Raw genomic sequence first — 16,216 nt, 5'->3', positions numbered from 1 at the left:
AAGTGACGCAGCCGACAAAACTTTTGAAAATAGAATAACACGGTGACATTTATTTCTTTAGATCTATCGGTGCATTTTTACTTAATTTAAGAGTAACTCCAAAGGGAAAAGAAAGTATTCTCTCCTCATAATAATTCCGATTTTTTTGTATTTGAAGATTCCTCGATGTTTTTTTCGTTCCACTCAAAGAAAAACCTAACTGACCGGAAGCTCACTGATCGTTCCACTTATATCGTTGTTTAGTTTTCTAGGTGCATCGCTTTTCATTTTAATCATTCAGATGTTTGTACCGTTTCTATCCTTAGTCTACTCTCATATCACCAAAAAATTAAATGGAAATGCATGTTGCTTGGCTAAGAAGTTAAAGTTATTTAAAAGAAAAAATTTATATATAGTTTTCCTACCATCAATCTACGCTCTCCAAAGGTTGCGAAGTGGCAGGTTTGCTAGGGCGATACGAGGAAGGTCTGGGACCCTGTAAACTAGCTTTAATAAGCCTTCTCTGAATCCTGGCATCCGAAGAGCGTAAATTATAGGATTTACAAGTGAATTAGCTAAGAATAGAACTACCACAGCCATCTTAATATGAAAATACATCATAAAACAAGAAGAGGAAAGGTGAATACATGCTACATACATTGTCCCTGGTAGAAGACAAAGTAAAGATACTAGTGAGACGATAAGCGCAGTACCCGTCAGTTTTCTTTCTCTTTTGGACCTAGAATGGAATTGGGGATGACGACTACATCGCACTTTGATAACAATGAGGATGTAAGATACACAGATAACGAATAGAGAAACTGCATAAAATGGGAGATACAAGTAAGCATTAATTACCTCGAAATAACCAATTTCCCATAAGAAAATTTGGGCGACTTCTCTAACAATAGGTATTAACCAAATGACAATAATTATGGCTCTATAGACCCATTTCCTCACAAAGTGATGCCTGAATGGACAAAATGTTGCGTGTAGCCGTTCTAAGGAGATGGCAATAAGATTTGTAAGGGAAGTGAAATAGAATAAATGTAGAAATAAAAAAGATAAACGATGAGACCAAAGAGTCTTTCGTCTGTAATTCCATAGAGGACAGAGCCACTCCATTTTTATTTCAATCTGCAGCGGCCCAGAGACTGCGCCCACCAAGAGATCGACTATCGCCAGATGGATGATCAAATATGTACTCCGCCGCTGAAGCTGACGCTTCTTCTTCACAAAAACAGCAATGGTGATGATATTAAGGATGACAATGGCCAGACATTCGGTGATGAGGACCACAAGCCATGGAATACACTGAGAAGCTGAGGAGAAAGGCTCCATTTTCTCCGAGCTCTGTTAGCTGCCATAAAAATAACAGAAAACAGTTCAATTTGAGGTAAAATGAATACAAATTCAATATTCTCAATAAAGAAATATGTCAAATATTGCTTTTTACGCTTCCTTAACGTGTTTTGAAAAACTAAGTTTCGTCCATTGACTTAAACTGATCCTCATGTTTCTTTATGCGAGATTCATATCCGGAAATTTAATCATTTAGCCTGTTCCTGCTTTTTATTCCGATAAAGGTGCATTTAATAATATAAAAATTTTTCGATATTCACTAAATAAGCGGAAAGCTTGGCCACTAGTGATCTCAATTGCTTGAACGAAATTTAAAGCCTCCAAAAACAGACGGCAACAAAAAATTTAGAGATCTTCTGGAAATAGAGTAGAAAGACTGATTAGAAAGACCTGCTCCTCTTCTCGGTGCCGCTTTTAGAAATACGGTTGTTGTTTTTATCGCCTTGAAAATTTCATAGACTAATTAACTGTAGATGGGTTGAAATATTAATAACATTTTTAAAAGGAAAAACATCTCTTATATTTTATTTTCTATACCCAGAAAGTTTAATCATTGTCTATTCTCGCTTCCGATAAATTTCTTCCTTTGTCAATATCATAGGCAACAAACTAGAGAAAGCGGTCTTTTTCGTCGCGTTACGATCATTAAGAGTATCAATGACATATTTCCGTCCATATTGATTCAGTTTTCCTCATCACATCGAAAGCAGAATTTGCGAACGAATCTTAAGAATATTTTGAACTTAACTCACTGATAACGAAAGCGTTTCTATCCTTCAACGAATTGGGTTTAAGTCAAATGCAGAAAGGGCGGTTTTGAAATGTATTTCAAAAGAATAATCATAAAGTAGACAGTCTGATTTTTTGCTGTAATATCACATCTGAAACTATTTACATGAACAAAAAATTAATCAACAGCCTTGTGTTTCACTGTCTCACAGGCGGGATCATAAAGGAGGTAATAAAGGGGAAAATGATAGGTTAATTCAGTCATCATCGTCGACTATTTTCCGTTCCACTCCAAGCGAAAGAAAATCCCTCGGAAGCCCATTAATCGTTGCGCTTGTATCGTTGCTTAGTTTTCTATAAGCAACAACATGCAGTGCTTTTTATTTTAATCATTTAGATGTTTGTACCGTTTCTATCCTTAGTCAACTCTTATATGAGTCTTCTCGTCAACGCTCAGGCAGGATTCACAGGCAGGAGTGTATCGCGTAACCAATTTGCAGATCCCAGATCGTATAAGAGGGCCTCAATGCGGTTAAACGTGAGCCGTCAGACGCCCAAAGCATTTAGCCTTTAGGCGTGAAAATTGACAAATTTTAACCGTTAGTCGTAAAAAGAGTTAGCCGTAAAAAAATTTTTTTCTGGTGAAAACAATGGAAAGGTGTTAACTGTTAGCCGTAAATTGGCCAAAAATTTTAACCGTTAGCCGTAAAAGCCATCACCCCATTGAAACCCTCGTATAAAAACTTAAAGTCAACATGCAATATTCAAAGCGACGGGTTTTAGGGTGTTTTCGCACCTACAGTCTCTTTTATTTGAGACGACTTTGTCCCGGAGTTTTTGCGTTCATTAACATAGTTTACATAAACGAATCCAAACTCTTGAAGGCTGTATTTTAGACGTTTGGAAATATATACATAATGAAGCAATTCGAGTGAGAGTTAATATTATATTGCCGTACTTTCTCTCGAATCGGGGTGGGGAAGCTTGATAAAAAGAGTTATTTAAACCAGAAATGCCGAAGTTTGGAGTACTCTTCCATTGCTTTTGTAAAGTATATTTCCCAGAAGATACACGCGTGTTTGGAACGTCACAACCGTAGTTAGACTGTAAACATAGACTCTCATCTAAACACTTCTATTGATCACGCACTTCAATTCTTGAAAACTGCAGGAGTCTTACATCTGTTTGCCAATCAATCCAAAACGTAGACATCATAAACCCAGTTGCCCATAAAACGAAACCTATGGACGGAATGTTTCTTGAAGCCTTTCTTGTGAAATATAATGTAGGATTTTAATTTCGGCAAGATAATTTGCTCTTTTTAAATACATTGATCTTCTTTGTACTGAAGTAGCTGATCTAATACACTGAACTATAAGACTCGTATATTGATGGCTTTGTTAGAAATCCCTCATTTAAACAAATCAGCCATTTTGAAACTTAAGACTCTCAATTTGTATTTCTTTGCGATGGCTAAATGTTCTGCCTCGTTTAATGATTTTTCCCTCTTGTTTTCTACCAAACGCAATAAAACGCAACGATAAAGTGGTCGAAAAAATCTCTTGACATCAAGAGATGAAAAACGGTCGCAAATTACAAACTTAAAAAATATCGTTTTACTGCGGTAGTTAGCTGTTCGTAATAAAACAATTTGATAAGAGGTCGTCTGCCCATGCAGGATAACTCGAATTGCATCGGCATGAAACCTGTTTTTAAAAAAATCGTAATATAAAAACCGCCGTCAATATTATACCGAAAGCAAACTTAAATATTTACCGGCTTGGAACCTTAATAGCGAGTCTATAATAATTTTACTAGTAGTTTCGCCATTCGTCTTTTTCTTTATTTTGTCCTCTCATGCTTTTGTGAAGCTAGACCCCGATGTTCTAGATCCCTAATGTAACTTTGAGAGGCCTACCCCAACGCAAATGCAAATGCAAACGCAAGCGTCAACGCAAGAAATAAAATAGAGAATAACACATGATAATACATGGGCGCGCTTACATATGGAATTTCTCTTCGAGTGTTTAACTCGACAACTCACGAGTGAGCGCAGCGAACGAGTGAGATGTCGAGTTGAACACGAGAAGAGAAATTTCATATCTACAAGCAACCATGTATTATGTTTTTCATATAAACACAATAGCCCTTTACTGACAAGAAAAGTCGACTCTATTAATGAATGAAAATAAAAAGATCGACAATCCCCGAATACAAATTGTAAAGTGCATTGGCGCACTCAATATGAAAACATGCGTTGAATCACAACAAAAACAATGGGCCTAATTTTCAATATAAAAAATTCTCAGGTATTGAATTGGTCCTTACCGGCGGAAGAAATCATTCAGGTAAACGGCCATAATCGGCCTATGGCAAATCTTCCAGTTGTCGATTTTCTTTCTCAGCCGCGAGAAATGCCATTACTAAAGCCACTAAATACGTAACTTTCGGTTTTTCATTTCGTATTCTGATATTTTTCCTTTCTAAGAAAGTTTCAACGTCACTGTCTGTAAGCGTCGATACGGATATTTCAGTTTTCCTGCAGCCATAATTGGAAAATATTCCGACAAAAGACCTTGGATTGAGAATGGTGAAGGCTTTGCCGTTCTTTCATCAACCTGACCGAGCGGCGCGAAAGGCGTGTAACGTGTCAGCAGCTGATTAGCGATATCAAACACACTTTCCTCAGGGCTGGAAATCTTTGTATAACACAGTAGTTTGTATGATGAAACATTTTCATTTTCTGGAGTTTGTATTTGCGTTCGCTTCCCACACGTGTGAATCGGCAGAAGCTCAATCATTGTCGGCCATCTTGGAAAAATACTTCTTGCGCTTGCGTATCTCTCTTTCCTTGCGTTTGCGTTGAACGTGTGAACTCGTTTGCATTTCCATTTGCGTTTGCGTTTGCATTTACATCGCACGTGTGAACCGGTCTTCAGATCCTTAGATAGAACAACATACTTATAATTATAAAGCTGAATGCGTTTTCAATCTGACAATTGGCAATGTTTCTTTTATGTTGAGCCGTTCTGTTTTCATTTCACGACGTTCTACCCTCTCCATAGAGAATTCTAATTAAAAATAAAAGGTCTGCGTTTTGGACTCTTTTGCAAACAAAAAAATGGCCCCTAGCGAGAGTTTACGTGTTCATAAACAGACACGCCTGCTGTGAGTACCCTCTGGTCAATATATAGCGGATATTACACAGTGAAGAGAAGACATGAATTGTATGTTCGAGTGGCCAGATCAGTATCAAACGAGTGAGCGCAGCAAACGAGTGAGGTATTAATCGAATGAACATAGGGGGTAACTTTCTAAAGAAACTGCGGTGCTGCGCCGGTGGGAGAGTATAACAGGGTAATTAAGTGTTATCAACTGGGTTGAAAACGTAAATTGGCCACCGTAAAGAGATTAAGGGCTGACATTTCGAGCGTTAGTCCTTTGTCATAACGATTGAAGGAATTGTGGGTTTTGTGCGGGTTCATATGCAGAAAATGGAGCCACGCTATTGGTGAGAATATGGTGACGAGAAAACAAGAATAAATTAATTGAATGAAAAGCGCTAGCGCTTGTTGATACCATGAGGATTAAGAATGCCGATTTGGAAGATAAATTTTTGTTCTAGAGTTTTGTGGCTTTCCGAAATGCCTAGATGTAGGGAAAGACCGCAAACTGCCATGTGCTGTTTAGAATGATTAGGGAGACTGAAGTGTATTGCGACTGGTTTGGATGCGTCCTTGTCATTTCTTTCTACGTCGCGAAGGTGTTCTCGGAATCGGTCACCTAATGTATAACTTTTTGTAATGAGTGCAAGTTATGCAGTAAATGACATTGGCTGAGGTGCACATAAGAGATCTTAATGGATCTCTTGGGTCCCGAAATTTTACCTACGTTATGAATGAAAGGACAAGTTTTGCATCGTGAGCGAGCGCATTTGAAAGTTCCAGGTTGGTCATTGGTTTGAAATGAACTTCAGACCGAAAAGTTGCCAATGTTTTTGTCACATTTGAATGAAATTAGTGGAGGTTGTGACAAGATATTAACAATCTCTGAATCGTTTTGGAGTAATTTAAAGCTTATAAGATCACTCATCACTGATCATTACAAACCTTTGAAGGCCGTTCAGCACGGACAGATGAAAAAATTGACCTGTGTTTAGTCGCAACTTTCGATAAATTCCTTGGAAATCTTGGTTTTCTCGTTCCCTTGTTGTTCGGAAAATACATCTACATCTTCCCCGCTTACCACAACGAATCTTGCTGTCAATTAATATTCCAAACAACAAACAAACCAAGTTCATTCAGGAAAGTTCAAACAGGCTCAAGTTTCTTTCTTCTTTCTTTTCAGACAAACCAGTATTTTAAGTCAAATGCAGAAAGGACGGTTTTCAAATAGAAAAGAAGTAGCATGCTGTGGAAGAATGTAATGCAGACTAAACTTATCACCATTGGAACTTCAATTTGGTTTTTCGGAATGATTGACAGATAATAGCTGAAAGGAGAAGGGCATTTTTAGTACAGCTAAACAAGAATTACAGATAAAAGCATCCGCCTAAACTCCGCGATTCTTCGTGTGATTAAAGACCTGCATCGTCGTAAATTCACCCACAAAACAAAGGAATAGAGAGAATCAGCATAAGCTTTTTGTTTTTACGGGAGAAATTATATCATTGAAGCAGAAGTAAGGGAGGTAATCAGAAAGTGTTAATTTGAGAGCAGCTAAACCGAAATTTTGGATAGAAGCATACACCTGTATTGCCTTAATTTGAACGAATTTCAAACTGCAAAATACTCTCGGAGATGAGCTATTTCCTAGATCGCAGAGTTGAACTTTTTAAAAGCTGTCGGTTAGTAACTAAGAATATATGACTTTAAAGGGAAAAAATGATCCAGTCGACAAAACTTTACAAAATAAAATTACACGGTGACATTTAACTCTTTTGATCTGCCGGTGCATTTGTATTTAACTTAACTCTAACTCCAGTGAAAAAGGGTAGTATTTTCTCCTTATGATGATTCCGATTTTTTGATACTTGCCATTTGAAAACTCGACGTTCTGCCTTTCCCCGCAGCAATAAAAACACCAAATATTTATCATTTGGTTATTTGGCGAATCTAAAGTTTTGAAGGCTGTATTTTAAAGGTATGGAAATGTATACATAGTGAGGCAATTCAAGTGAGGACTTATATTTCCGTACTTGCTCTCGAAGGGGGCTAGGGACAGGGGAGCATTAAAGAAGGGGTTGTTTTAAACCGGAAATGCAGAACTATGGAGTACTCTCTCAGTGCACGATTATTCACCCTAGTCGGTTTCGACGAACTTGTGGAAACTCATTTATCTATTTTTTGTTTGTTGTTGTTTTTCTTAAGTCTCCATTAATGGGTGGATCGTTAATAAAGTGAATATTTCAACCCAAATCAATAAACGCAGCTTTGGAAAAAATACGCTTTACCAGTATTTTTCTCCCTGGGAGGCAGGGTTGCAGTGGGCTGTGTGTCAACCTCAGAAGTCATTAACTATGGCGGCTCTTGCGGCAAGGTGTCACTTGATTCGGATTAGGCTAGTTATATCAGAATTGCAATTTTTATCACAACCAGTTACCAGGATTCCTCAGGGACGATAACAACAGAATTTAGTCTCTTCGGTCTGAATGAAAAGCTGAACCTCTATTTCGCTCCCATTGCAAAAAAAAAGCGCGGCTATTTTCCTCATTTTAGTTATCTGTCCCTAATTATACTTTGAAAGAAAGCAAAAAACTGATGGCACAAAATCTTTTTTAGCAATACAAATACTCGCTGTCTGAACACATCAAATTCAAGCGTCCTTCGAACTTTCCAACCACATATCCGAGATGTTCTTAAGTTCCAAAGTGGCACATTGACTTGGGTTATTACACGATTTGAAGTACGTATAATATTTCTATTGTGCTGCCTCTAAAAAGTTTAATTAATTTCCTAAGAGAGTAATACCCACACCTCCCTCGGTCAATCAATCACACCAGGAGACCTCAGCAAAACGCAATTGCAAATGCAAGGAATTGATCGTGTGAACCACCCAACGCAAATGCAAACGCAAACGCAAGCGTCAACCGAATAATAAAAACATTTTCATCTTCTTAAGCCAGTATTTGTGTTCGCTTCTCACACGTGTGAATCGGAAAAAGCGCAATCATTGTCGGCCATCTTGGAAAAATACTTTTACTGTGCTTGCGTGTCTCTCTTTCCTTGCATTTACGTTGGACGTGTGAACTCGCTTCCATTTCCATTTGCGTTTGCGTTTTCATTTGTGTCGCACGTGTGAACCAGTCTTCAGACCCTTCTGTGGAATGACATACTTATAATTACAGGGCTGAATACGTTTTCACCTGAAAATTGGCAATGTTTTTTATATGATGAGCCGTTTTGTCTTCATTTCATAAAAAATGATATATAAAATAGAAGGTCGACTTTTTGGGACTCTTTTGCTCTCACTGGTAGATAAGCTTAGAATTTTACTCGGTGGCGAGAAGATATCTAGGTTTTCTCGTTCTCATGTTGTTCGGGAAATGCCGATTTACATCTTCGTCGCTTACCTCAATGAATCTTGCTGCCAATCAATATTCCAAACAACAAACAAACCAAGTTCATTCAGCAAAGTTTAAACAGGCCCGAATCGTGTCGTCGTTGCTCAATATCACAACGCCACGTGTTACATACGAAAAATACGCCTCTTGGTTCCTGGATGTGGTGGTCGTATTGATACTACGAGTGTGGACGTCAGTGTTTTATTTCCCGGTAAAACACTCCCGTCCATATAAAAACTGTGGTTATTCCAGAGGTTGTAAATACGATTTTTACTTTTTATTCACACATTTTTGAATTGCTTTCCTTTGCGCATAGTGCTCTTCAATAAAACCAAAAAAATTATTTTCCGTGTTCACACAATCAATGTGGGTGGGGGAGGGGGTGGGAGAGTCCCTCTGAGTTATTCATCTCGGATTTGTTAAAAGTCACATTTATTTTGGTTCAAGTCAAGCTCTTATGCTAATGATCACAATTTTGGGCCTATAAAAAGTTGATTAAACTGTTTCTATTTAAAGGCAAAACTATACTGTATCAATTACCTGTTCCTATACCTCCTCCTCCTCCTCTTTTTTACAAGTGTTAAAATTTCAATAGAAACCAAAACATAAAATGGAAATGCTGGTAGTTTTCTTACTTTTAATCTACGCTCTCCTAAGGTTACGAAGTGGCAGATTTGCTGAGGCGATACGAGAAAGGTCTGGGACCCTGTAAAATAGCTGTAATAAACCTTCTCTGAATCCTGGCATCCGAAGAGCGTAAATTATAGGATTTACAAGTGAGTTAGCGTAAAATAGAACTAGCACAGCCAGATAAATGTGAGCATTCTGGAAATAATTTAAGGAAAGGCCACAACATGCTATATATATTATCGTTGGTAGAAAACAAAGTAACGATACAAGTGAGACGATAAGCGCAGTACCCGTCAGTTTTCTTTCTCTTTTGGTCCTAGAATGGAATTGAAGATGACGACTACATCGTACTTTGATAACAACGAGGATGTAAGATACACATATAACAAATAGAGAAACTGCATAAAATGGGAGATAAAAGTAGGTATTAATTACTTCGACATAACCAATTTCCCATGAGAAAATTATAGCGGCTACTCTAACAATAGGTATTAACCAAATGACAATAATTATGGCTCTATAAACCCATTTCCTCACAAAGCGATGCCTGAATGGACAAAATGTTGCGTGTAGCCGTTCTAAGGAAATAGCCATAAGATTTGTAAAGGAAGTGAATAGGAATAGAAGTTGAAATGCAGCGGATAAATAAAAAGACCAAATAGTCTCTCGTTTGTACTTCCACAGCGGACAGAACCACGCTATATAGTGTTCAATCTGTAGCGGCCCAGAGACTGCGCCCACTAAAAGATCGACTATCGCCTGATGGATGATCAAATATGTACTCCGCCGCTGTAGCTGCCGCTTCATCTTCACCAAAACCACAATGGTGATGACGTTAAGGATGACAATGGCCAGACATTCGATGATGAGGACCACAAGCCAAGGAATGCACTCTGAAGCTGAAGCGGTAGGATGCATTTTCTCTGAGCTCTGTTGACTGCTATAAAAATAACAGAAAACAGTTCAATTAGAGGTAAAATGAAATACGAATTCAATATTCTCAATAAAGAAATAAGTCAATTATTGCTTCATTTTTTTGAACGTGTTTTGACCAACTAAGTTTCATCTGCTAACTTAAACTGATCCTCGTGTTTTTTTATGCGAGATTCATATCCGGAAATTTAATCATTCAGCCTATTCATTTATTTTTCTTTTGAAAAAGACGAATATAATAATATAAAACATTTTCGATGTTCACTGAATAAGTGGAAAGCTTTGCCACTAGTGATCTCAATTGCTTGAAGGAAATTTATAGCCTCCAAAGGCAGATGGCAACAAACAATTGAGAGATCTTCCGGAAATATTGTAGAAAGACTTAATAGAAAGACCCGCTCCTCTTCTCGGTGCCGCTATTAGAAATACGGTTATTGTTGCTACCACCTTGAAAATTTCAAGACAAATTAACCGTAAGTACGGTGAAATGTAACGAGCATTTTTAAAAGCAAAAGCATCTCTTATTTTTTGTTTTCTACACCCAGAAGTTTAGTCATGGTCTTTCCCGGTTCGGATAAATTTCTTCCTTTGTCAATATCATAAGCAACAAGCTAGAGAAAGATATCTTTTTCGTCGCGTTACGATTATTAAGATTATCAATGACACATTTCCGTCCATATTGATTCAGTTTTCCTCATCTCATCGAAGGCAGAATTTGCAAACGAATCTTAAGAATATTTTGAACTTACCCCAATGATATCGAAAGTGTTTTAAAAAGTGTTGTTCAAAGCAAAAGTATCTCTTATTTTTTGTTTTCTACACCCAGAAGTTTAGTCATGGTCTTTCCCGGTTCGGATAAATTTCTTCCTTTGTCAATATCATAAGCAACAAGCTGGAGAAAGATATCTTTTTCGTCGCGTTACGATTATTAAGATTATCAATGACACATTTCCGTCCATATTGATTCAGTTTTCCTCATCTCATCGAAGGCAGAATTTGCAAACGAATCTTAAGAATATTTTGAACTTACCTCAATGATAACGAAAGTGTTTTTATCATTTTAACGAATTGAGTTTAAGTCAAATGCAGAAAGGGCGGTTTTCAAATAGAAAAGAAAGTAACATGCTGAGGAAGAGTGCAATGCAGACTAAACTTATCACTTTTAGAACTCCAATTTAGTTTTTCCGAATGATTGACAGATAATAGCTGAAAGGAAAACGACATTTTTAGTGCAGCTGAACAAGAATTACAGATAGAGGCATCCGCCCATAACCTCGGCGATTGTTATTTTAATTAACGTCCTGTATGGTGGTAAATCCACCCACAAAACAGCTGAATATAGAGAATCAACATTAGCACATCAAACGAGTGGAAATAAATAGTTTGTAAAATCCTTGAATAGAGCTTTGAAAGCTTTAGGTTTTTACGGGAGAAATTATATCATTGAAGCAGGCAAGTTAACCGGCTTTGAACGATTCGTTAGAAATAAGAGGTCCATTTGTAATTTGTTTTCTCTTTTTAAAGGAGTTTGGGTAAACTCGAGAAGTCATAAACTACGGCGGCTTTGCGGCAAAGTGAACTTGATTCGCACCGCGAAAGTCAGATGTAAAAATAGTGTTGACAATTTTATCGCGCTCAATCACCAATTTAGATTGTCGGTGACCATAGCAACAGAATTATATTTGCTACCTTTCTTTTGTTCTTTGACTCATGTTCCTGTTCCGTTTTTTTGGTGCAATACAGTTCCAGAAGTTTGATAATTCAGTGTCCCTCTCTTTTTGGAACAAATTTCTTCTTTTTTCAACAATACAACTTTCTTTTGATATGCTCTGAATAAGCAAAGGCCTTTCTACAAGATATCTCAATTGCCTTAACCGTTTTATAAGCATCAAAAGAAGCTAAAATTATAAAAGATTGTATATAAATAATAATAAATATATTGTATTATAAAATTTTAAAAGATTTTCGATGTGTGTAAATATGATAACAGAGATGGCAAGAGGGAATCAAGTTGGAAAATGTTGTACTAAGTAATGAAACAAAGAAAGATCTTTTCATCGTCTCGTCACGAACGTGTAATGAAGGCTGAGAAGGAACAGGCTTTTCACAAGAGGTCTCCAATTCATCAACCGTTTCATAAGCATTAGAAGGAGGAAGTAAGAGTACAATTCTAGAATTTTCCACAGGCTTCCAAAGGATTTTCCATAAACTCTCTCCACCCACTTTAACTCGGCTTACTTCATCTCACCAAAACCAGACTTTGTAAAAGAATGAAATCTTACGAACCTACCTCACTGATAACGAAGTACTTCGTATCCTTTAAAAACTGAGTTAGAGTCAAATTTGACCAAAAGCGGTTCTCCGAATGAATGAGAAACAGTATGCCACGGAATGGTGATAGAGAATAAACACACCACTATCACGACTCGAATTTAACCTTTTCAAATGTCTGAAATATGATATTCAGATGTCGTAAGACGTTTTGAGTGCAGCTGAACAGGAACAACAGGTAAACTATTCTAAACCTGTACGTCGTTAATTCAAAGAAAGTTCCGTATCTATGTGAACCCAAACCGCCGGCAAAACCGCTTCGTCTGGAGAATCAATATCTGAATATCAAATAAATGAAGATGAATAGTTTCCGCTTCGTCTGGAGAATCAACACCTGAATATCAAATAAATGAAGATGAATAGTTTCTAGAAACCTTGAATGGAGGAATGAAAGCTTTTGGTGTTTACAGGAGAAGTTATATCACAGAAGAAGGCAATTTAACTGGCTTGGAAAAACATTTCAAAATTGAAATACGAGGCATCTTTTTTAATGTTTTTAATTTTGGTTCACAAGATTTTCTTTTTTACTTAAAAAAACTTCTTTACTCGATTTTTCATTTGGTAGTTTTTTCTTTGATTTTAAGTTGAAAAGTTGTGGCAGCGTGATCTAAGGTGTTACAACACTCATCAGAACAAAGAGTGCGACATTGTGGAGAATTATGTAAATATCTGAAAATATGAGAGGTCCCATTACTGATCAAGTGCTCACGTACGCGTGTGGATAAATGTCGAGGGGTTTCGCCGACATAGCAGGCATTACAGCTCGCACATAAAAACTTGTAAACCACACACGTACGGAGCCCACGAGGGATAGGGTCTTTCACCCCAAACATATCGCCTATTTTAAAAGATGAAAAAGCTAACTTTACATCGATGTTGTTACAATAACACTTAGCAAATTGGCGAACCCTTTTTTGCGTGATAACAGAAAAAGGGCAAATGTAAGGCAATTTAAAATAAAAGTTAGTAGTAGTGTCTGAAACGGAGACCGGGGGATCGCACTCATCACGGGTGAGCGTGAGATACCGATTGACAACCCTTTCAACCAGATGGGCTGCAAAAAGATTCTTTTTAAGGATTTCAGTGAGTTTCTAGATGTTTTCGTGGAAACCCAACCATGCGTTGTTGATTGTGTAGGCTCTATCAACAAGAGTGCGAATGAGAACCAGGGATAGGGTATAGAGCTAAAATAATAAGTCAACAGTCAACATCACCAACTTTATGATGTTAATGTAGTAATTTCTATATTAAAGACTTTATTTTCTTGCAAGGTAGGTCATAAGTAAAGCAAACCTACTGAACAGAACTTCAAGAGTGTCGTCATAAATTCGACGGTGTAATTTTTTGAAACTAATACAGTTGTAATCTCATATCTTAAGTTAAAAATATTCTCATGAATAAGACATTTATTGGCAGCCTCACGTTCACTATCTCACAGGCAGGATCATAAAGGAAGTAATTAGAGTATGTTAATTTTAGTGCAGCTGAACCGAAATTTTGTATGGAAGCATACACCTGATTTGCGTTAATTTGGACTAAGTCCTTTACTTTATCGTAGTCAAACTGCAAAATACTATCGGAGATGAGCTATTTCCTTGATCATAGAGTTTAATTTTTTAAAAGCTGTTGATTAGTACCTAAGAATATATAATATTAAACGGGAAAAATGATCCAGCCGACAAAACTTTGGAATATAAAATAACACGGTGACGTTTATTTCTTTTGATCTACCGCTGCATTTGTATTTAATTTAACTCCAACTCCGGTTAATGAAGGTAGTCTTCTCTCCTCATGATGATTCCGATTTTTTGATACTTGCCATTTGAAAACTCGACGTTCTGCCTTTCCCTGTAGAAAATCCACCTACAAAACAGCTTAATATAGAGAATCAACATAAGCACATCAAACGTGTGGAAATAAATAGTTTCTAAAATCCTTGAATGATGGTTTGAAAGCTTTTGATTTTTACGAGGAAAATTACATCATTGAAGCAGAAGAAAGGGAGATAAGCATTATCATTTATAGGCATCAAAAGAAACAATCTAACTTTTTAGAAACTTTTCCACATGCTATTATACTATAACAAATATGGCAAGAGGGGATCAAGTCCTCTCTTCAACATGATAAATGTTGTACTCGGTAATGAAACAGGAAGATCTTTTCATCGTCTCGTCACGAACGTGTAACGAAGGAACAAGCTTTTCGCAAGGTCCGTTTCATAAGCATTAAAAGAAAGAAACAAAACCAAAATTCTCAAATTTTCCACAGGCTTACAGAGGATTTTCCATAACTTCTCTCCACCCATTTTAACTCGCTTTACCTCCTCTCCCCAAAACTAGAGTTTGTAAACGAATTAAATGTTACTAACATACCTCACTAATAACGAAGTACCTCGTATCCTCTAAAAAAAAAGTTAGAGTCAAATTTGACCAAAGGCGGTTTTCAGAATGAATAAGAAAACAACAAGTCAAGGAATAGAGATAGAGAATAAACACACCACTATCAAGACTCGAAATTAGCTTTCAAAATGTTTGACATATGACATCTAGATGTCGTACGACGTTTTGACTGCAGCTGAACAGGAACAACAAGTAAGCTACACTACGCCTGTGGGTCGTTAATTCAAAGAAAGGTCCGTATCTATGTGAACCCAAAAACAAAACAGCTTCGTCTGGAGAATCAATATCTGAATATCAAATAAATGACAACGGGAATGTTTCCAGAAACCTTTAATGCAGTTTTGAAAGCTTTAGATGTTTACAGTAGAAGTTATATCACTGAAAAAGGCAATTTAACTGGCACAGAAAACATTTCAAAATCGAAATACGAGGCATCTTTTTTAATGTTTTTAATTTTGGTTCACAAAATTTTATTTTTTCCTTAAAAAAACTTCTTTAGTCGATGTTTCATTTAATAATATTTTTTTCTTTGATTTTAAGTTGAAAAGTTGTGGCAGCGTGACCTAAGGTGTTAAGAAAAAGGGCCAATGTAAGGTAATTTAAAATAAAAGTTAATAGTAGTATCTGAAACGGAGACCGGGGGAGTGCACTCATTACGGGTGAGCGTGAGGAAGGATCCAGCCGACAAAACTTTAGAAAATAAAATAACACGGCGACGTTTATTTCTTTTGATCTACCGCTGCATTTGAATTCAATTTAACTCCAACTCCGGTGGGTGAAGATAGTATTCTCTCCTCATGATGATTCCGATTTTTTAATACTTGCCATTTGAAAACTCGACGTTCTGCCTTTCTCTGTGGCAATAAAACCAACAAATATTAATAATTTGGTTATCGGCTAAAATCAAAGTGGTGTTTCTGATACCTCTGATTGCAAGCAGCTGCAGTTATGTGTTTATTTTTGAGACCCTATCATGTGTTCACCATTCTATCTAATTTCTCTCTTAGTTATCTGTGCAGTTGCTGGTTAGGCTATCTCAGTCATCATCCTCGATTATTTTTTTTTCCACTCAGAGAGAAAGAAAACTGAATGGAAGCTCACTAATCGTTGCACTTGTATCGCTATTTAGTTTTCTAAAAGCGACAAAATGCATTGCTTTTCATTCTTATCGTTTAGATGTTTCTACCGTTTCTATCGCTAGTCAATTGCAATTTTTACATGAGTCTACTCGTCTACGTTCAGCCAGAACTCGATTCGGAGACTGGAGCGTATCGCCTAACTATATTGCAAA

General features: G+C 37.0%; 1 protein-coding gene across 1 annotated transcript; it reads right to left on the bottom strand.

Annotated features, from left to right (window-relative positions):
- Nucleotides 1–411: 411 nt before the first annotated feature.
- On the bottom strand, nucleotides 412–4,489 carry LOC136283958 (adenosine receptor A3-like). The gene is made up of 2 exons (XM_066173566.1): nucleotides 4,399–4,489; nucleotides 412–1,339 (listed from the first exon to the last, which is right to left on the bottom strand). Exon 2 carries the CDS (start codon nucleotides 1,318–1,320, stop codon nucleotides 412–414), a length of 909 nt encoding a protein of 302 aa, XP_066029663.1. The 5' UTR covers nucleotides 1,321–1,339; nucleotides 4,399–4,489.
- Nucleotides 4,490–16,216: the final 11,727 nt, after the last annotated feature.

Source organism: Pocillopora verrucosa, chromosome 10 (genome assembly GCF_036669915.1).
Source record: "Pocillopora verrucosa isolate sample1 chromosome 10, ASM3666991v2, whole genome shotgun sequence".
Taxonomy (NCBI): Eukaryota; Metazoa; Cnidaria; class Anthozoa; order Scleractinia; family Pocilloporidae; genus Pocillopora; species Pocillopora verrucosa.
The sequence above is the reverse complement of the archived record's forward strand: the minus strand, read 5'-3'. Positions and strand labels throughout refer to the sequence as shown.